Source organism: Nuphar pumila, chromosome 4 (genome assembly GCF_984573655.1).
Source record: "Nuphar pumila chromosome 4, dmNupPumi1.hap1.1, whole genome shotgun sequence".
Classification (NCBI taxonomy): domain Eukaryota; kingdom Viridiplantae; phylum Streptophyta; class Magnoliopsida; order Nymphaeales; family Nymphaeaceae; genus Nuphar; species Nuphar pumila.
Genome location: NC_143252.1, coordinates 50,876,156 through 50,892,140, shown reverse-complemented (window position 1 = coordinate 50,892,140; position 15,985 = coordinate 50,876,156). Strand labels below are relative to the sequence as shown.

Genomic DNA, 15,985 nt, shown 5'->3' with positions numbered 1-15,985 from the left:
CGTTCCAACTCCAGTTCCAGCTACTACGGTTCCTTATAAATAGTTCATGGGTATGAACCCTCCTTCTTTTGACGGGAGATCGACACCGAAAGCAACATAAGATTGGATACGAGAAATCGAGCGAATCTTCTGAGTACTACAAGTGAGTGACGACAGAAAAGTTGATTTTGGGACATACCATCTCCGAAAGGATGCATAGAGGTGGTGGGCTACCACCTAAGAGATCAAGTTCGAGAACCAGCCTGTCACTTGAGAGGAGTTCGTAGAGACCTTCTTTGTAGCTTATTTTTCGACTCATGAGAAGAGCAAAAAGATGCAAGAATTCCTTGATCTACAACAAGGAAATTCTACGTTGGCAGAGTACGTTACTCGTTTCCGCAGTCTTGAGAGATACTGTCCTAACCTTTACGCCATTGAGAAGGACCGAGCGTTGGTGTTCGCTCGAGGACTGAAGCCTGTTCTACGCACAAAAGTATACACTCGTGCCCCGACGACAGTTGACGAGGCTTTAGAGACAACTTTATTGTTGGAGCAAGATTGGTCTGAATCGCAAGGGACACGATCTTTCAGAGGTCCGCAACAGCAACAGCAAGGCCAAAAGAGTTGGCCTAAAAAGCGTCAGTGTAATATCCGAAAATTTCTAAGTTCTTTTCTATAGCATTGTGAAATGTCTTGAATTTCGTGCTAATATAAAACCCTAATTTCTTTAAAAAATTAATGTTCGAGTATATTTGTAAGGCTTAGGGGGTTTAATAAGGTTGAATTGTAGTAAATATAAACCCTACACGGTTTGAATAATTGAGAAAACCCTAAGTGACGCCTAATTGACAATGTCTTTCTTAAAAAGAAAATGTTGAATTTTCTTTAAGTAAAGTTAATTAAATAATGTGAATTAACAAAAGTAGTCTGTGAACATATACATATTAATATGCTTAATAAGTTGTAATTAGTGGAAAATTAATGTCTTTACATTTTATATGATTTGTGGTTGTATAAAACAAAAACGATTTTTGTTGGAATTCTATGGTTATTTAATTATAGTTTAATAAAATAGATTTTTGTTATAAATTAAACCCATTTTATTAGTTTAGTAGGAGCCAATAGGTGAGCCGTCCCATCCTATGTGGTATCTTACTTTAAATTTATTTTGAAATTTAAAAGTCTAGTGAATTTTAAGTTTATTTAAAACTTGAAAATCAAAGTGGAGATCAAGGGCTCCAAATTGAGTTTCATTAAAGTGATCAAGGACTGGAATTAATTCCAGCCCATAACCTAACTTAGAGAGGGTTATAAAACCCACCCATAGCCCACGCCCCCTCATTTTAGGCTGGAAAAATTTGAGAGCTTCTCTCTCCCCCAAAAACCCTCTTCTCTCTCTTCTCTCTTTCCCTTCCCTATTCTCTTCTTTTTAAGGTTTCTTTTGGTTTTTGAGTGCAAGATCCAGACCTCAAGGGGTGTGGAGAGGGACCTAAGGTCCTCACCTTGCTGGAAGGAGGAACTGATCGGTGGATCGAGCAAAAAGAGCCGTTCATCCATCAAGAAATACATTTTTTTCAACAGAAGGTAGGGTTTCTATGCTTTTCTTGCAAGAACAAACTTCTTGGCATGAATTTTGATGCTTTTTCATGAGTTTAGATCATGATCAAACCCTCCTAACCATGGGTTTGACTCAGATCTAATGATCCATGGCAAAAGCACATTTTCCCCTAAAGAAAACCATTTTTTGAAATCGGGTTTATCATAAAAATCAGTTTCATAGAAATAGATTTGTAAAATATATTTGTATTTGATTTATTCCATGATTTTTATGCAAATATTAGTTTGGATTGATAGATTATGAATTGTTCCATCTACTGTGAATATTTTAGAATTTTTGGAATTTTATTTCATGCGTATATCGTATTTCTTTTAATTTTTCTTGGGATTCGGGTGACTCGGTTTGATTCACCCAAATGCAAATCTCGAAATTCCAGGTTTTCCACTTGACCTTCGTTCAGTAAAATGGTTGTTTCTCCGTTGTCCGGAGGAGTTTTAATGAACGGATTATTGCGTTGAAAAGTTAACTCCATTGTGCATCTACTGTAGAAATTTGGGCTTTGTTCATGGACCGAGCACGTCTCTGTGACAGTCGAAACAAAAACTGATAGGTCTGTAGTAAAATATGCATAACTCCCTCATACAAAGGAGTTTTTACAAACGGTTTGCGGATATAGATAGATGACAACAATTCCTATATACTGTAAAAATTTCAGCTCTGTTCATGGATCCAAAAATTTTCTGTGAGCTCTATACCAGTCGGACAAAGTTAAGAAATTGGAAAAAAATTAGGTAAATTCATAAATCAAGGCTCAAAGGATGCATAGTATATATGTTTTTATTCAATTTCTTTATAGAATTAGTATGCATTATGTGAATGATTATGCAGGTCTGATTTTATGCAATCTTATATGATTATGGCATGAATTGTAAATGGAAGGTTACACATTAAAGATTTAGGATCAAAAGGTCCAATGAATACAAGTTTATGTTTTAAATTCTAAAAATGTGTTGACTACATGTATGTTCATGATATCGTGATGATATGATTGTTTCATTGATATGGATGTTCATATATATTCTCTTTGTTGCATTGGCCATGTACATGCATATGCCTTATGATGTGTGAAAATGAATAAGATATTTATGCTACGCATGTATTTAAGTGTCTGTTACAAGTTTAATTAAGTGATTTTGTCTAATGCTTTATAAGAATGCATCCATGACCATAAAGTGGTTTAAGTTTAATGTTGCATAAAAAGTATGACTGTAATCAAATAATCATGTGACATTAAAACTCAAGATATTTGCTGGGAGAGTAGCAAATGATACAAAACTTCGTGGGGCAAGTCTGTTATGGGCATGGAAGGTTGCTCCTCTCCTCCCACGATTTTAGGGTGAAAACCTCTACATTAGACTGCAGCGTAGAGGTTATTGTACTCATGAGGAAAAACTGATGCATCGAGTTGAAAGGTGTTGAGAAACTCTCTCGTATTAACGTCCCTCACCCCGTCTTAGTGAATGGACCTGACCAGGCTAAAGTCACCCCTGTATGTAAAACACGTCTTGTGTCATGGTCCTGATCTGAGAATGTCTGCCTGTGTCATATGAGCTGGGCTAAGAAGTGATAATTTAAATGGTGTGTGCATTAATTTGGCATCGCATGCATCATCTAATTAAGAAAATGTAACTAAAGATAAGAAAATATGCATGCATTGAAAGAGCTTCTGCATATGGTAAGTCATTCATATTATCTGTTGATGCATGGTGTATTTTAAATGTATGGATTTATGTTTTTCTGTTATATATGAAAATTCTAAACATGCATGAGTTGTTGTATGATTGTTTAAGTTAAATTAAATATTAAACCGTGAAATTTTTATTGAAATCTTTGTCTTGTTATTATGTCTTACAAGTTTAGCATATTTACTCTACTGAGACATGTTGTCTGACCCTATATGGTTTAATATTTTTCAGGTAATGAGTAGGTACTTACGTGCAAAGGCGGAAGGTTGCGACAGAGACTGAGCTTACCTTTCCTCTGCTTCATGAATTCTGAACTCTGATTTTTTACTTTAATTCAATTCAAGGACAAATGTGATTAATTTGGATATTTGTGAAACCTAAATATTATTTCATGCATAGTTAATTAGTTGTTAAAGTTTAAATTCTATAATTGTATGTTTGCAAGCATTCATCTGAAGTAGCACGCCAAGTTTTATGCCCAATGTGTTTTTCCGTTGTTAACTGCTAAAAGATTTAAATGAATTTAAAAAAAAAAAATCCACCAATCTCGGGTTATAAAAATTGGGGTGTTACAAACATGGTATTAGAGCATAAGGAAAGTATGGCTCAAAGCTTATCCAACCGACCACCATTGCTGTAAGTATGCTTCCATTTTATTTGTTTTGATGACTTATGAAAATTGTATGTCTGTAATTATTTCTGTTGATATATGCGGCAAGAATCAGAACGTAGATCTAATAGGGTCACATGAATGAGAATTTTTGGATTTATGTCCAACTTATAAGTAATCTGAATCCATGTGTGTGTTTGTAGATGGTCGGAAAACAGCCCCTAGGTTAAACTGCTCAGAGGGAATTCATTTTTGAAGCCCTCGCGAATCTGACGGCCTATTGTGAGAACCAGGCCGACAACGGGGGTAATGGCAATGGTGCAGGTCATCAGCATGATGGTCACATAGCGGCACCAGTTGTTGCAACCAATGGAGCATCATACAAGCGCTTCATGGAGTTGAGCCCTCCTGCTTTCACTGGTAAGGAAGATCCGGATGCAGCGGAGGAATGGGTTCGCGCCATAAGCGAGATTTTCGAGATTTTCGAGGTTCCCGCTAAAAGGCAGGTTTCTTTTGCCACTTATCGGCTCCAAGGGGATGCCAAGAGCTGGTGGGAGACGACACGCGAAGTACGCTATACGTCTGATGAGCGACGTGCCCTCACATGGGAGGAGTTTACAGCGGTATTCATGGACACCTACTTTCCCCAGTACGCGCGCTATCGTAAGAAACAAGAGTTTTTAGATCTTCGACAGGGGTCCATGAAGGTGGCAGAGTACACTACACGTTTCTGACATTTAGAGAAGTACTGTCCGCATACTTATACCACTGATGAGGCACGGGCTAATAAGTATGTGCAGGGTTTACGTGATGGTCTGAGGACGAGAGTGCTGACCAGCCATCCTCAAAACCTCAACCAGACCATCGAGATGGCCACAATACTTCAGGTGGGGAAAACTAGAACCAACTTTTTGGTTTTTTTCAAAAACAATCTCGATAGATCATAACTATGTCTTTGTGACGCAGGATGACTGAGAGTCTTCTAAGAAGACTCAGCCTAGCCGTTTCGACAAGTCGAAGGGAAATGCGAATAAGGCCCCTCGACCAATAGCGGAGAGTAGTAAGGCGCTGCCCGCAAAGAAGGCCAAGGGATAATAGGGCGACACTCAAGCACCGCAGTCTTATGCACTATGTAAGCACTGCAATAAGAGGCACCCTGGAGTCTGCTACAGAGTCTCAGGTGCATGTCTAAGATGTGGAAAACAGGGTCACTTCATCAAAGACTGCCCTATGAGGCCAGCTCAGGAGGGGATTGCCCCTATTCCTAGAGGACCACAGCAGCAGCGACCCCAGTAGTCCGAGCTGCAAGGTCAGAAGAAAACTACTAGACGCGTGTATGCGACTTCTGTAGAGGAGTTGCAAGAAGATGCCAACATCATTGAAGGTACAATCCCTATTGCAAAGTTCGATGCTAAAGTTCTTTTTGACACTGGTGCTACGCATTCCTTCGTATCCGTACATTTTGCGAATTTGATTGGTGTCATGCCGACTTCGTTGGGATATATTCTGGAAGTTATCACACCTTCGAGCGGTAGCTCTATCGCTCGTACCTATCTATCTACAGTAGAGGTTATGATTGAAGGGCAGAACCTCCCTGCGAATCTTATCCTATTGGATATGGCCGGTTATGATGTAATTCTTGGCATAGATTGGATGTATGAGCATTACGCTTATATGCTTTGTCGTGAGCGACACATTCAATTTGCTCGCCCTGATCAGCCTGTACTCGAGTACAAGGCATGTAAAAAGGAGAGCAAATGATGACTTATCTCGGCATTAAAGGCACATCGTTGTGTAGAAAAGGGGTGTGAGGCCTTTTTGGCCAGTGTTTCTTTGATAGACCCCAATACTACACCACTAGAAGACTTGGACGTAGTTCGAGATTTTTCAGACGTTTTTCCAAATGATCTGTCAGGCATACCGCCTACCAGAGAGGCGGATTTTGCGATAGAGTTGGTGCCTGGAACGACCCCGATATCTAAAACACCCTATCGTATGGCCCCAACAGAGTTAGAGGAGCTAAAGAAGCAGTTGCAAGAATTGATGGATAAAGGCTTTATTTGGCCTAGTGTTTCACCTTGGGGAGCTCCAGTATTGTTCGTCAAAAAGAAGGATGGGTCAATGCGTATGTGCATTGACTATAGGATGTTGAATCAGGTAACAATAAAAAACAAATATCCTCTTCCCAAGATCGATGATTTGTTTGATCAACTCCGAGAGGCCAAGGTCTTCTTCAAGATTGATCTTTGATCAGGGTACCATCAACTGAAGATCAAAGAATCCGTCGTGCAGAAAATAACATTCAGGACGCGATACGGCCATTATAAGTTTTTGGTGATGCCCTTCGGGTTAACAAATGCCCCTGCGACATTTATGGACCTGATGAATCGGATCTTTCGACCTTAACTAGACCTTTTCGTGATCGTATTTATAGACGATATCTTAATTTACTCCGAGAGCGAGGAAGATCATAAGGAGCATCTAAGGATTGTCCTCGAGGCACTTCGACAACATCAGCTATATGCTAAGTTCTCGAAGTGTGAGTTTTGGCTGAATCAAATTATGTTCTTGGGTCACGTGATCTCTAAAGATGGGGTGTCAATCGACCCTGCCAAGGTGGAAGCAGTCATAGATTGGAGACAGCCTAAGAGCGTATCAGAGATACACAGTTTTCTCGGGCTTGCAGGCTATTATCGTCGTTTCATTCAAGATTTTTCGAAGATCGCTTCACCTATGACGAAGCTACTTCGTAAAGGAATTAAGTTTGTCTAGACTCAGCAATGCGAAGAAAGCTTTCAAGAGCTGAAGAAGAGGCTTACTACATCCCCTATACTCACATTGCCTTATGGGCAAGGAGGCTTTGTGATTTATAGTGATGCATCAGGTACTGGTTTGGGATGCGTTTTAATGCAGCATGGCAAGGTAATCGCCTACGCATCACGTCAGCTGAAGGTGCATGAGCGAAACTACCCCACTCACGACTTGGAGCTTGCTGCAGTAGTTTTTGCACTAAAGGTATGACGGCATTATTTGTACGGTGAGCAATTTGAGGTCTTCTCAGATCATAAGAGCCTCAAATATATCTTCTAACAGAAGGATTTGAACATGAGGCAGAGACGATGGTTAGAATTTCTAAAAGATTACGACTTCTCCATTTCTTATCATCCAGGCAAAGCCAATGTAGTGATTAATGCTTTGAGTAGAAAGGCTGGGAGCCTTGCGAGTTTTATCAGCTGTGAGTGAAAATTACTCGAAGACCTGATAGATTGGAAGCCTTTTAAAGCAGAATCAGGTCAGATTCAGATCGCTAGTACAACATTGAGGACAGAACTCATAGACCGGATCGTCACCCAACAGGAGGATAATCCCGAATTCAATAAGATGATTGCAGCGTGCAAGCAAGATCAGTCAGCATTGCACTTAGAGGAGGATGGAAGCATCTGGTATGGCAGAGGCTTTGGGTGCCCGCAGAGCCCCAGTTGAGGAAAGAGTTATTGGATGAGGCGCATCGTACCAGATTCACTATACATCCCGAGAGCACCAAGATGTATAAGGATCTTCAGAGGAATTACTGGTGGCCTGGCATGAAGAGAGACATCGCTGAGTACGTGACGAGATGCTTAATCTGCCAGCAGGTCAAGATAGAGCACCAGAGACCAGGCAGTATGATGCAATCGATTGAGATTCCGCAGTGGAAGTGGGAAGACATTACCATGGACTTTGTGGTAGGTCTACCCAAGACACGCCAACAGTATGACACCATTTGGGTGATTGTGGATCGCCTTACAAAGTCGGCACACTTCTTACCGACCAGGGCAAATCAAACCTTGGAGAGTTTGGCGGATTTATATGTCGACGAGATTGTCAGATTACATGGGATACCTGTTTCGATTATCTCAGACAGGGATCCTAGATTCACGTCAAAGTTTTGGGGACAACTTGAGAAAGCTTTGGGGACAAAGCTTAAGTTTAGCACAACTTTTCACCCCCAGACAGATGATCAGTCAGAGAGGACTATTCAGACACTCGAGGATATGTTGCGAGCGTGTGCATTGGAGTGGAAAGGTGACTGGAGTAAGCACCTAAAGTTAGCTGAGTTTGCCTACAATAACAATTATCATTCAAGTATCGGCATGGCTCCATATGAGGCATTGTACGGGCGACCCTGTAGGTCCCTTGTTTGTTGGAGCGAGGTAGGTGTTCAAATTGTCGAATCGCCTATAGTTTTGCAGCATTATACGGATCAAGTACAGTTGATTCGTAAGAAGCTTTTGACAGCACAAAGCCGTCAGAAGAGTTATGCAGATCCAAAGAGGCGAGAGGTTTCTTTTGAGGTTGGTAATCATGTGTTTGTTAAAGTATCGCCAACCAAGAGTGTATTTCGGTTTGGCAAGAAAGGAAAATTGAGTCTGAGGTATGTAGGACCGTTCTTCATCCTCGAGAGGATAGGAGACGCTGCGTATAGATTGACACTTCCCCTTCAGTTCTCCAACATCCATGATGTTTTTCATGTGTCGATGTTGAGAAAGTATCTGTCAGATCCCACTCATGTTATTCAGTATGACGAGGTCGAGGTTCAGAGAGATCTCATGTTTGAGGAACGACCGATAGAGATAGTAGATCGACGAGAACAAGTGTTGCGACATAAGTCAATTCCACTTGTTAAAGTACGATGGCAGCACCATGGGCTTGAGGAGTGTTCTTGGGAACCCGAGGCCAATATGAGAGCTAAATATCCACACTTGTTTGGTACGTAATGTTAACCAAATTTCGAGGACGATTTTTTTTAAGGGGGATTGGATGTAATATCCAAAAATTTCTAAGTTCTTTTCTATAGCATTGTGAAATGTCTTGAATTTCGTGTCAATATAGAACCCTAATTTCTTTAAAAAATTAATGTTCGAGTATATATGTATGGCTTAGGGGGTTTAATAAGGTTGAATTGTAGTAAATATAAACCCTACACGGTTTGAATAATTGAGAAAACCCTAAGTGATGCCTTATTGAAAATGTCTCTCTTAAAAAAAATGTTGAGTTTTCTTTAAGTAAAGTTAATTAAATAATGTGAATTAACAAAAGTAGCTTGTGAACATATACATATTAATATGCTTAATAAGTTGTAATTAGTGGATAATTAATGTCTTTACATTTTATATGATTTGTGGTTGTATAAAACAAAAACGATTTTTGTTGGAATTCTATGGTTATTTAATTATAGTTTAATATAATAGATTTTTGTTATAAATTAAACCCATTTTATTAGTTTAGTAGGAGCCAATAGGTGGGCCCTCCCATCCTATGTGGCATCTTACTTTAAATTTATTTTGAAATTTAAAAGTCTAGTGAATTTTAAGTTTATTTAAAACTTGAAAATCAAAGTGGAGATCAAGGGCTCCAAATTGAGTTTCATTAAAGTGATCAAGGGATGGAATTAATTCCAGCCCATAACCTAACTTAGAGAGGGTTATAAAACCCTCCCATAGCCCACACCCCCCTCATTTTGGGCTGGAAAAATTTGAGAGCTTCTCTCTCCCCCCAAAACCCTCTTTTCTCTCTCCTCTCTTTCCCTTCCCTATTCTCTTCTTTTTAGGGTTTCTTTTGGTTCTTGAGTGCAAGATCCAGACCTCAAGGGGTGTGGAGAGGGATCTAAGGTCCTCACCTTGCTGGAAGGAGGAGCTGATCGGTGGATCGAGCAAAAAGAGCAGTTCATCCATCAAGAAATACATTTTTTTCAACAAAAGGTAGGGTTTCTATGCTTTTCTTGCAAGAACGAAGTTCTTGGCATGAATTTTGATGTTTTTTCATGAGTTTAGATCATGATCAAACCCTCCTAACCGTGAGTTTGACTCTGATCTAATGATCCATGGCAAAAACACGTTTTCTCCTAAAGAAAACCATTTTTTGAAATCGGGTTTATCATAAAAATCGGTTTCTTAGAAATAGATTTGTAAAATATATTTGTATTTGATTTATTCCATGATTTTTATGCAAATATTAGTTTGGATTGATAGATTATGAATTGTTCCATCTACTGTGAATATTTTAGAATTTTCGGAATTTTATTTCATGCGTATTTCCTATTTCTTTTAATTTTTCTTGGGATTCGGGTGACTCGGTTTGATTCACCCAAATGCAAATCTCGAAATTCCAGGTTTTCCACTTGACCTCCGTTCAGTAAAATGGTTGTTTCTCCCTTGTCCGAAGAAGTTTTAACGAACGGATTATTGCGTTGGAAAGTTAATTCCATTGTGCATTTACTGTAGAAATTTGGGCTATGTTCATGGACTGAGCATGTCTCTGTGAAAGTCGAAACAAAAACTGATAGGTCTGTAGTAAAACATGCATAACTCCCTCATACAAAGAAGTTTTTACAAACGGTTTGCGGCTATGGATAGATGACAACAATTCCTATATACTGTAAAAATTTCAGCTCTGTTCATGGATCCAAACATTTTCTATGAGCTCTGTACCAGTCGAACAAAGTTAAGAAATTAGAAAAAAATTAGGGTAAATTCATAAATCAAGGCTCAAAGGGTGCAGAGTATATATGTTTTTATTCAATTTCTTTATAGAATTAGTATGCATTATGTGAATGATTATGCAGGTCTGATTTTATGCAATCTTATATGATTATGGCATAAATTGTAAATGGAAGGTTACACATTAAAGATTTAGGATCAAAAGGTCCAATGAATACAAGTTTATGTTTTAAATTTTAAAAATGTGTTGACTACATGTATGTTTATGATATGATTGTTTCATTGATATGGATGTTCATATATATTCTCTTTGTTGCATTGGCCATGTACATACATATCCCTTATGATGTGTGAAAATGAATAAGATATTTATGCTACGCATGTGTTCAAGTGTCTGTTACAAGTTTAATTAAGTGATTTTGTCCAATGCTTTATAAGAATGCATCCATGACCATAAAGTGGTTTAAGTTTAATGTTGCATAAAAAGTATGACTGTAATCAAGTAATCATGTGACATTAAAACCCAAGATATTCGCTGGGAGAGTAACAAATGATACAAAACTTCGTGAGGCAAGTCTGTTATGGGCACAAAAGGTTGCTCCTCCCCTCCCACGATTTTAGGGGGGAAAACCTCTACATTAGACTGCAGAGTAGAGGTTATTGTACTCATGAGGAAAAACTGATGCATCGGGTTGAAAGATGTTGGGAATCTCTCTCGTATTAACGTCCCTTACCCCGTCTTAGTGAATGGACCTGACCAGGATAAAGTCACCCCTGTATGTAAAACACGTCCTGTGTCATGGTCCTGATCTGAGAATGTATGCCTGTGTCGTATCAGCAGGGCTAAGAAGTGATAACTTAAATGGTGTGTGCATTAATTTGGCATCACATGCATCATCTAATTAAGAAAATGTAACTAAAGATAAGAAAATATGCATGAATTGAAAGAGCTTCTGCATATGGTAAGTCATTCATATTATCTGTTCATGCATGGTGTATTTTAAATGTATGGATTTATGTTTTTCTGTTATATATAAAAATTCTAAACATGCATGAGTTGTTCTATGATTGTTTAAGTTAAATTAAATGTTAAACCGTGAAATTTCTATTGAAATCTTTGTCTTGTTATTCTGTCTTAAAAGTTTAGCATATTTACTCTACTGAGACATGTTGTCTGACCCTATATGGTTTAATATTTTTCAGGTAATGAGTAGGTACTTACGTGCGAAGGCGGAAGGTTGCGACGGGGACTGAGCCTACCTTTCCTCTGCTTAATGAATTCTAAACTCTGATTTTTACTTTAATTCAATTCAAGGACAAATGTGATTAATTTGGATATTTGTAAAACCTAAATATTATTTCATGCATAGTTAATTAGTTGTTAAAGTTTAAATTCTATAATTGTATGTTTGCAAGCATTCATCTGAAGTAGCACGCCAAATTTTATGCCTAATGTGTTTTTCCGCTGTTAACTGCTAAAAGATTTAAATGTATTTAAAAAAAAAAATCCACCAATCTCGGGTTATAAAAATTCGGGTGTTACAGTCAGTTTCAGATGCACCGGGGTGAAAAGAAATTTCATCCACCTTTGAAGAAGAATCGATACAACAACAACAACAACCAACAGCAGTATCAGCATCGACAATCCTAGCACCACCACCAGCAGCGCCAACACCAGCAGCCCCAGAGGCAGATCACTTCAGCACCGGAATGTCCGAAGTGTTCGGTTGACCATCCGGGTCGACCTTGCCCTCATGATACGGGCGAATGCTTATATTGTGGCAAGATGGGCCACTATATCCGAGACTGTCGGAAGAAACAATCGGATGATCAGAGGAGAAATGCCCCATAATATCTCAAAAAGCACCTCAGAGACAACCTCAACAACAACCGCATCAGCCACCTCAGCAAAGTCAGCAATCAGAAGGAGATCGCGGGTCGTGCCTATTCAGCTACGGTAGAACAAGTGACCAAAGTCAAGTTGATCCAAGGTACGATTCCAGTTAATGGTCATGCAACTTTTACGTTATTTGATTATGATGCTTCCCATTTCTTTATATCCGTCAGATTTGTTAGTACATTGTCTTTGACCGTAGAATCTTTGAATTACCCGTTGGAGGTTCGTACTCTGACGGGTGATCAGTCATTTTGTAATTCCTACATTGCGAGCATTGAGGTGTCAGTGGCAGAACAAAACTTGCCAGCTGACGTGATCCTGCTAGATATGACTGAGTTTGACGTCATTCTAGGCATGGATTGGTTATTTGAGTATCATGATCAAGTTTTCTGTCGAGAAGGCAAGGTTGTTCTCTTTCAGCCTGATCATCCTGTTTTGGAGATCGATCTTCCTCGACCATTGCAAGGTAGTCGTTTGATTTCTGCCTTTAAAGCCCAAAAGTATTTGTGGAATGGGGGTACTGCATTTTTGGTCAGTATCACCCACTTGAGCCTAAGTTAGTTCTGATCGAGAATTTGGACGTAGTTCGAGAGTTCTTCGACGTGTTTCTTAAGGTACTGCCCAGATTACCTCTGAAGCGCGAGATCAAGTTTTGCATCGAGTTGTTGCCTGGAACTACTCCTATTTCTAAGGCGCCGTATTGTATGACCCCAACAGAACTCGAGGAGTTGAAGCGTCAGTTAGAAGAGCTTTTGGAGCAAGGTTTTATTCGGCCTAGTGCATCTCTATGGGGTGCAACAGTGTTGTTTGTGAAGAAGAAAGATAGATCTTTGAGATTGTGCATTGACTATAGAATGCTCAACCAGATGACGATTAAGAATAAATACCCATTACCAAGGATCAATGACCTTTTCGATCAGTTGCAAAGAGCAAGAAATTTCTCGAAGATAGATCTTAGATCTAGTTACTATCAGCTTCGTATTAGAGAAGAAGATATTGCGAAGACAACTTTTCGAATAAGATATGGGTTATATGAGTACGTGGTGATGCCTTTTGGCCTCACAAATGCACCAGCTGCATTCATGGATTTGATGAATCGGATTTTTCGTTCATATGTGGACACGTTCATGATCGTTTTTATTGACAACATCTTGATCTACTTAGAGAGTTCTGAGCAGCATCGAGAACATTTGTGTATTATCTTGGGAGTACTTCGTGAGCATAGGTTGTTCACCAAGTTCTCCATGTGCGAGTTTTGGCTTGAACAAGTCATGTTTTTGGGTTATGTAATATCCAAGGATGGAGTGTCAGTTGATCCAGCAAAGGTTGAAGCAGTGCTAGACTAGAAGCAACTTCAGAATGTTTCAAAGATTCATAGTTTCCTCGGGTTAGCAGGATACTACCGACGATTCATCCAGGATTTTTCTAAAATTGCACTACCATTGACAAAGCTTTTGCGTAAAGGCATCAAGTTTGTGTGGAATGATGCTTGTGAAGAGAGTTTCCAGATCCTGAAGTCCAGGCAGACAACCTCACCAGTGTTAGCTTTACCATCAGGTAGAGGTGGTGTCGTGGTGTACACAGATGCCTCAAGAACCGGTTTGGGTTGCGTGCTAATGCAGCACGACAGTGTGATTGCTTATGCTTCAAGGCAGTTGAAGATTCATGAGAGGAATTACTCGAAGCACGATTTGGAATTAGCGGCGGTAGTGTTCGCCTTGAAATCCTGGCGACACTATCTGTATAGAGAATCGTTTGAGGTCTTCTCTGACCATAAGAGCCTCAAGTATTTGTTCTCTCAGAAGGAGTTGAACATGAGGCAACATCGATGGCTCAGGTTCATCAAGGATTACTATTTCACGTTGTCTTACCATTCTGGTAAGGGGAACGTCGTAGCAGATGCGCCTAGTCGTAAGTCGAGCGGTATTTTGGCTACCCTTGTGTAGAGCCAGAGGTTGGTTGAAGATTTCGTGGCTTGAAAGCCTTTTGCGGATGGTAGTGGATCGAACTGATTGTCTGGTTTGACAATTTATTCAGAGTTTTCGTCGAGAATTATTGAAGCTCAGAAGCTTGACACCCTGTATGCTAAGTTTTTAGCTCTAGCGGAACAAGAAGGTTTGTTTTTCCGTGTAGCAGATGATGGTGGTATTCGCATGAGAGATTGACTTTGGGTTCTAGCTAACCCTGAGTTGAAGAAGGAGATTCTTGATGAGGCTCACTTGTCAAGGTATATTGTTCATCCTGGTGGGACAAAGATGTTCAAGGATTTACAGAGGAAATATTGGTTGAACGATATGAAGCGTGAAGTAGCAGCGTACATTTCACGGTGTTTGACTTGTCAGCAAATCAAGCTTGAGCATCAACATCCTGGTGAATATATACAGAGGATTGAGATTTCTCAGTGGAAGTGGGAAGACATTACGATGGACTTCGTGGTAGGATTACCGCGAACGAGAAGGAAGAACGATGCGATTTGGGTGATTGTGGACAGACTCACTAAGTCTACCCATTTCTTGCCTATCAGGATTAGTCAGCCTCTTGAGAGCCTAACTGACTTATATGTCAGAGAGATCGTGCGATTGCATGGTGTGCCTTTGTCGATCATTTCGGATCGCGATCCCAGGTTCACGTCACGACTATAAGGTCAGTTGCAATCAACTTTGGGTATGAGGTTGAAGTTCAGTACAACCTTTCACCCTCAGACTGATGGTCAATCAGAGAGAACAATTCAGACGCTTGAGGACATGTTGCAAGCTTGTGTTCTCAATTAAAAAGGCGAATGAAATTCACACCTATGTCTGGTCAAGTTCACATATAATAACAGTTATTACGCTAGTATCGGGATGACTCCGAACGAAGCATTGTATGGGAGACCTTGCCAATCACCATCGTATTGGGACAATATCAGTGATAGGTCCAATGAAGCACCGATTATTCTTTAGCACTACACTCAACAAGTGCAGAAGATCCGCGAGCATTTGAAGGCAGCGCATGATAGACAAAAGAGCTATGCTGATAAGAGACGGCGAGAGCTAACATTCGAGGTTGGTGACATGGTCTTTGTCAGAATCTCACCGACCAAGAGCGTTTTTCATTTCGGGAAGAAAGGAAAGTTGAGTCCTAGATACGTTGGACTGCTCAAGATCTTAGAAAGGATCAGTGAAGTGGCATATAGGGTTGAGCTACCTTAGCAGTATGCCCACATTCACAATGTTTTTCATGTGTCGATGCTAAGGAAATATATTCTCGACCCATCACACATCATTCAGTATGAAGATGTAGAAGTTCAAGAAGACCTATCGATGGTGGAGCGACCCATTGAGATTGTTGATCGATGAGATCAAGTTTTGTATACTAAAACTATTCTGCTAGTTAAAGTACGTTGGCAGCACCATGGCATCGAAGAATGCACATGGGAACCAGAAGCTTGTATGAGGAAAAAATACCCTGATCTTTTTGTAGTCTAGTGTTGGTGATTTCGCGGACGAAATCCCTTTTAAGGAGGGAAGGATGTAAGGTCCACAATATTTTTAACGTAAAATTATGCAAAATATTTTAATGTATGAGATTTCTTATGCGATTCAGAGGATTTCTCATTTTTTTACCTGTATGGATATACGAAGTTTGAAAATCGCGTAAGGTATAAATAGCAATTGAGAGAAATTCGTGAAAAATTAACTTCTAAAAATTTAAGGGTAAATTCATAATATATATATT

General features: G+C 39.6%; 1 protein-coding gene across 1 annotated transcript; it reads left to right on the top strand.

Annotated features, from left to right (window-relative positions):
* The first annotated feature begins 313 nt into the window (after window positions 1-313).
* On the top strand, window positions 314-15,459 carry LOC149840207 (uncharacterized). The gene is made up of 8 exons (XM_090005022.1): window positions 314-623; window positions 4,151-4,394; window positions 12,439-12,734; window positions 12,854-13,311; window positions 14,071-14,191; window positions 14,306-14,383; window positions 14,447-14,703; window positions 15,211-15,459. Exons 1-8 carry the CDS (start codon window positions 314-316, stop codon window positions 15,457-15,459), a joined length of 2,013 nt encoding a protein of 670 aa, XP_089861148.1.
* Window positions 15,460-15,985: the final 526 nt, after the last annotated feature.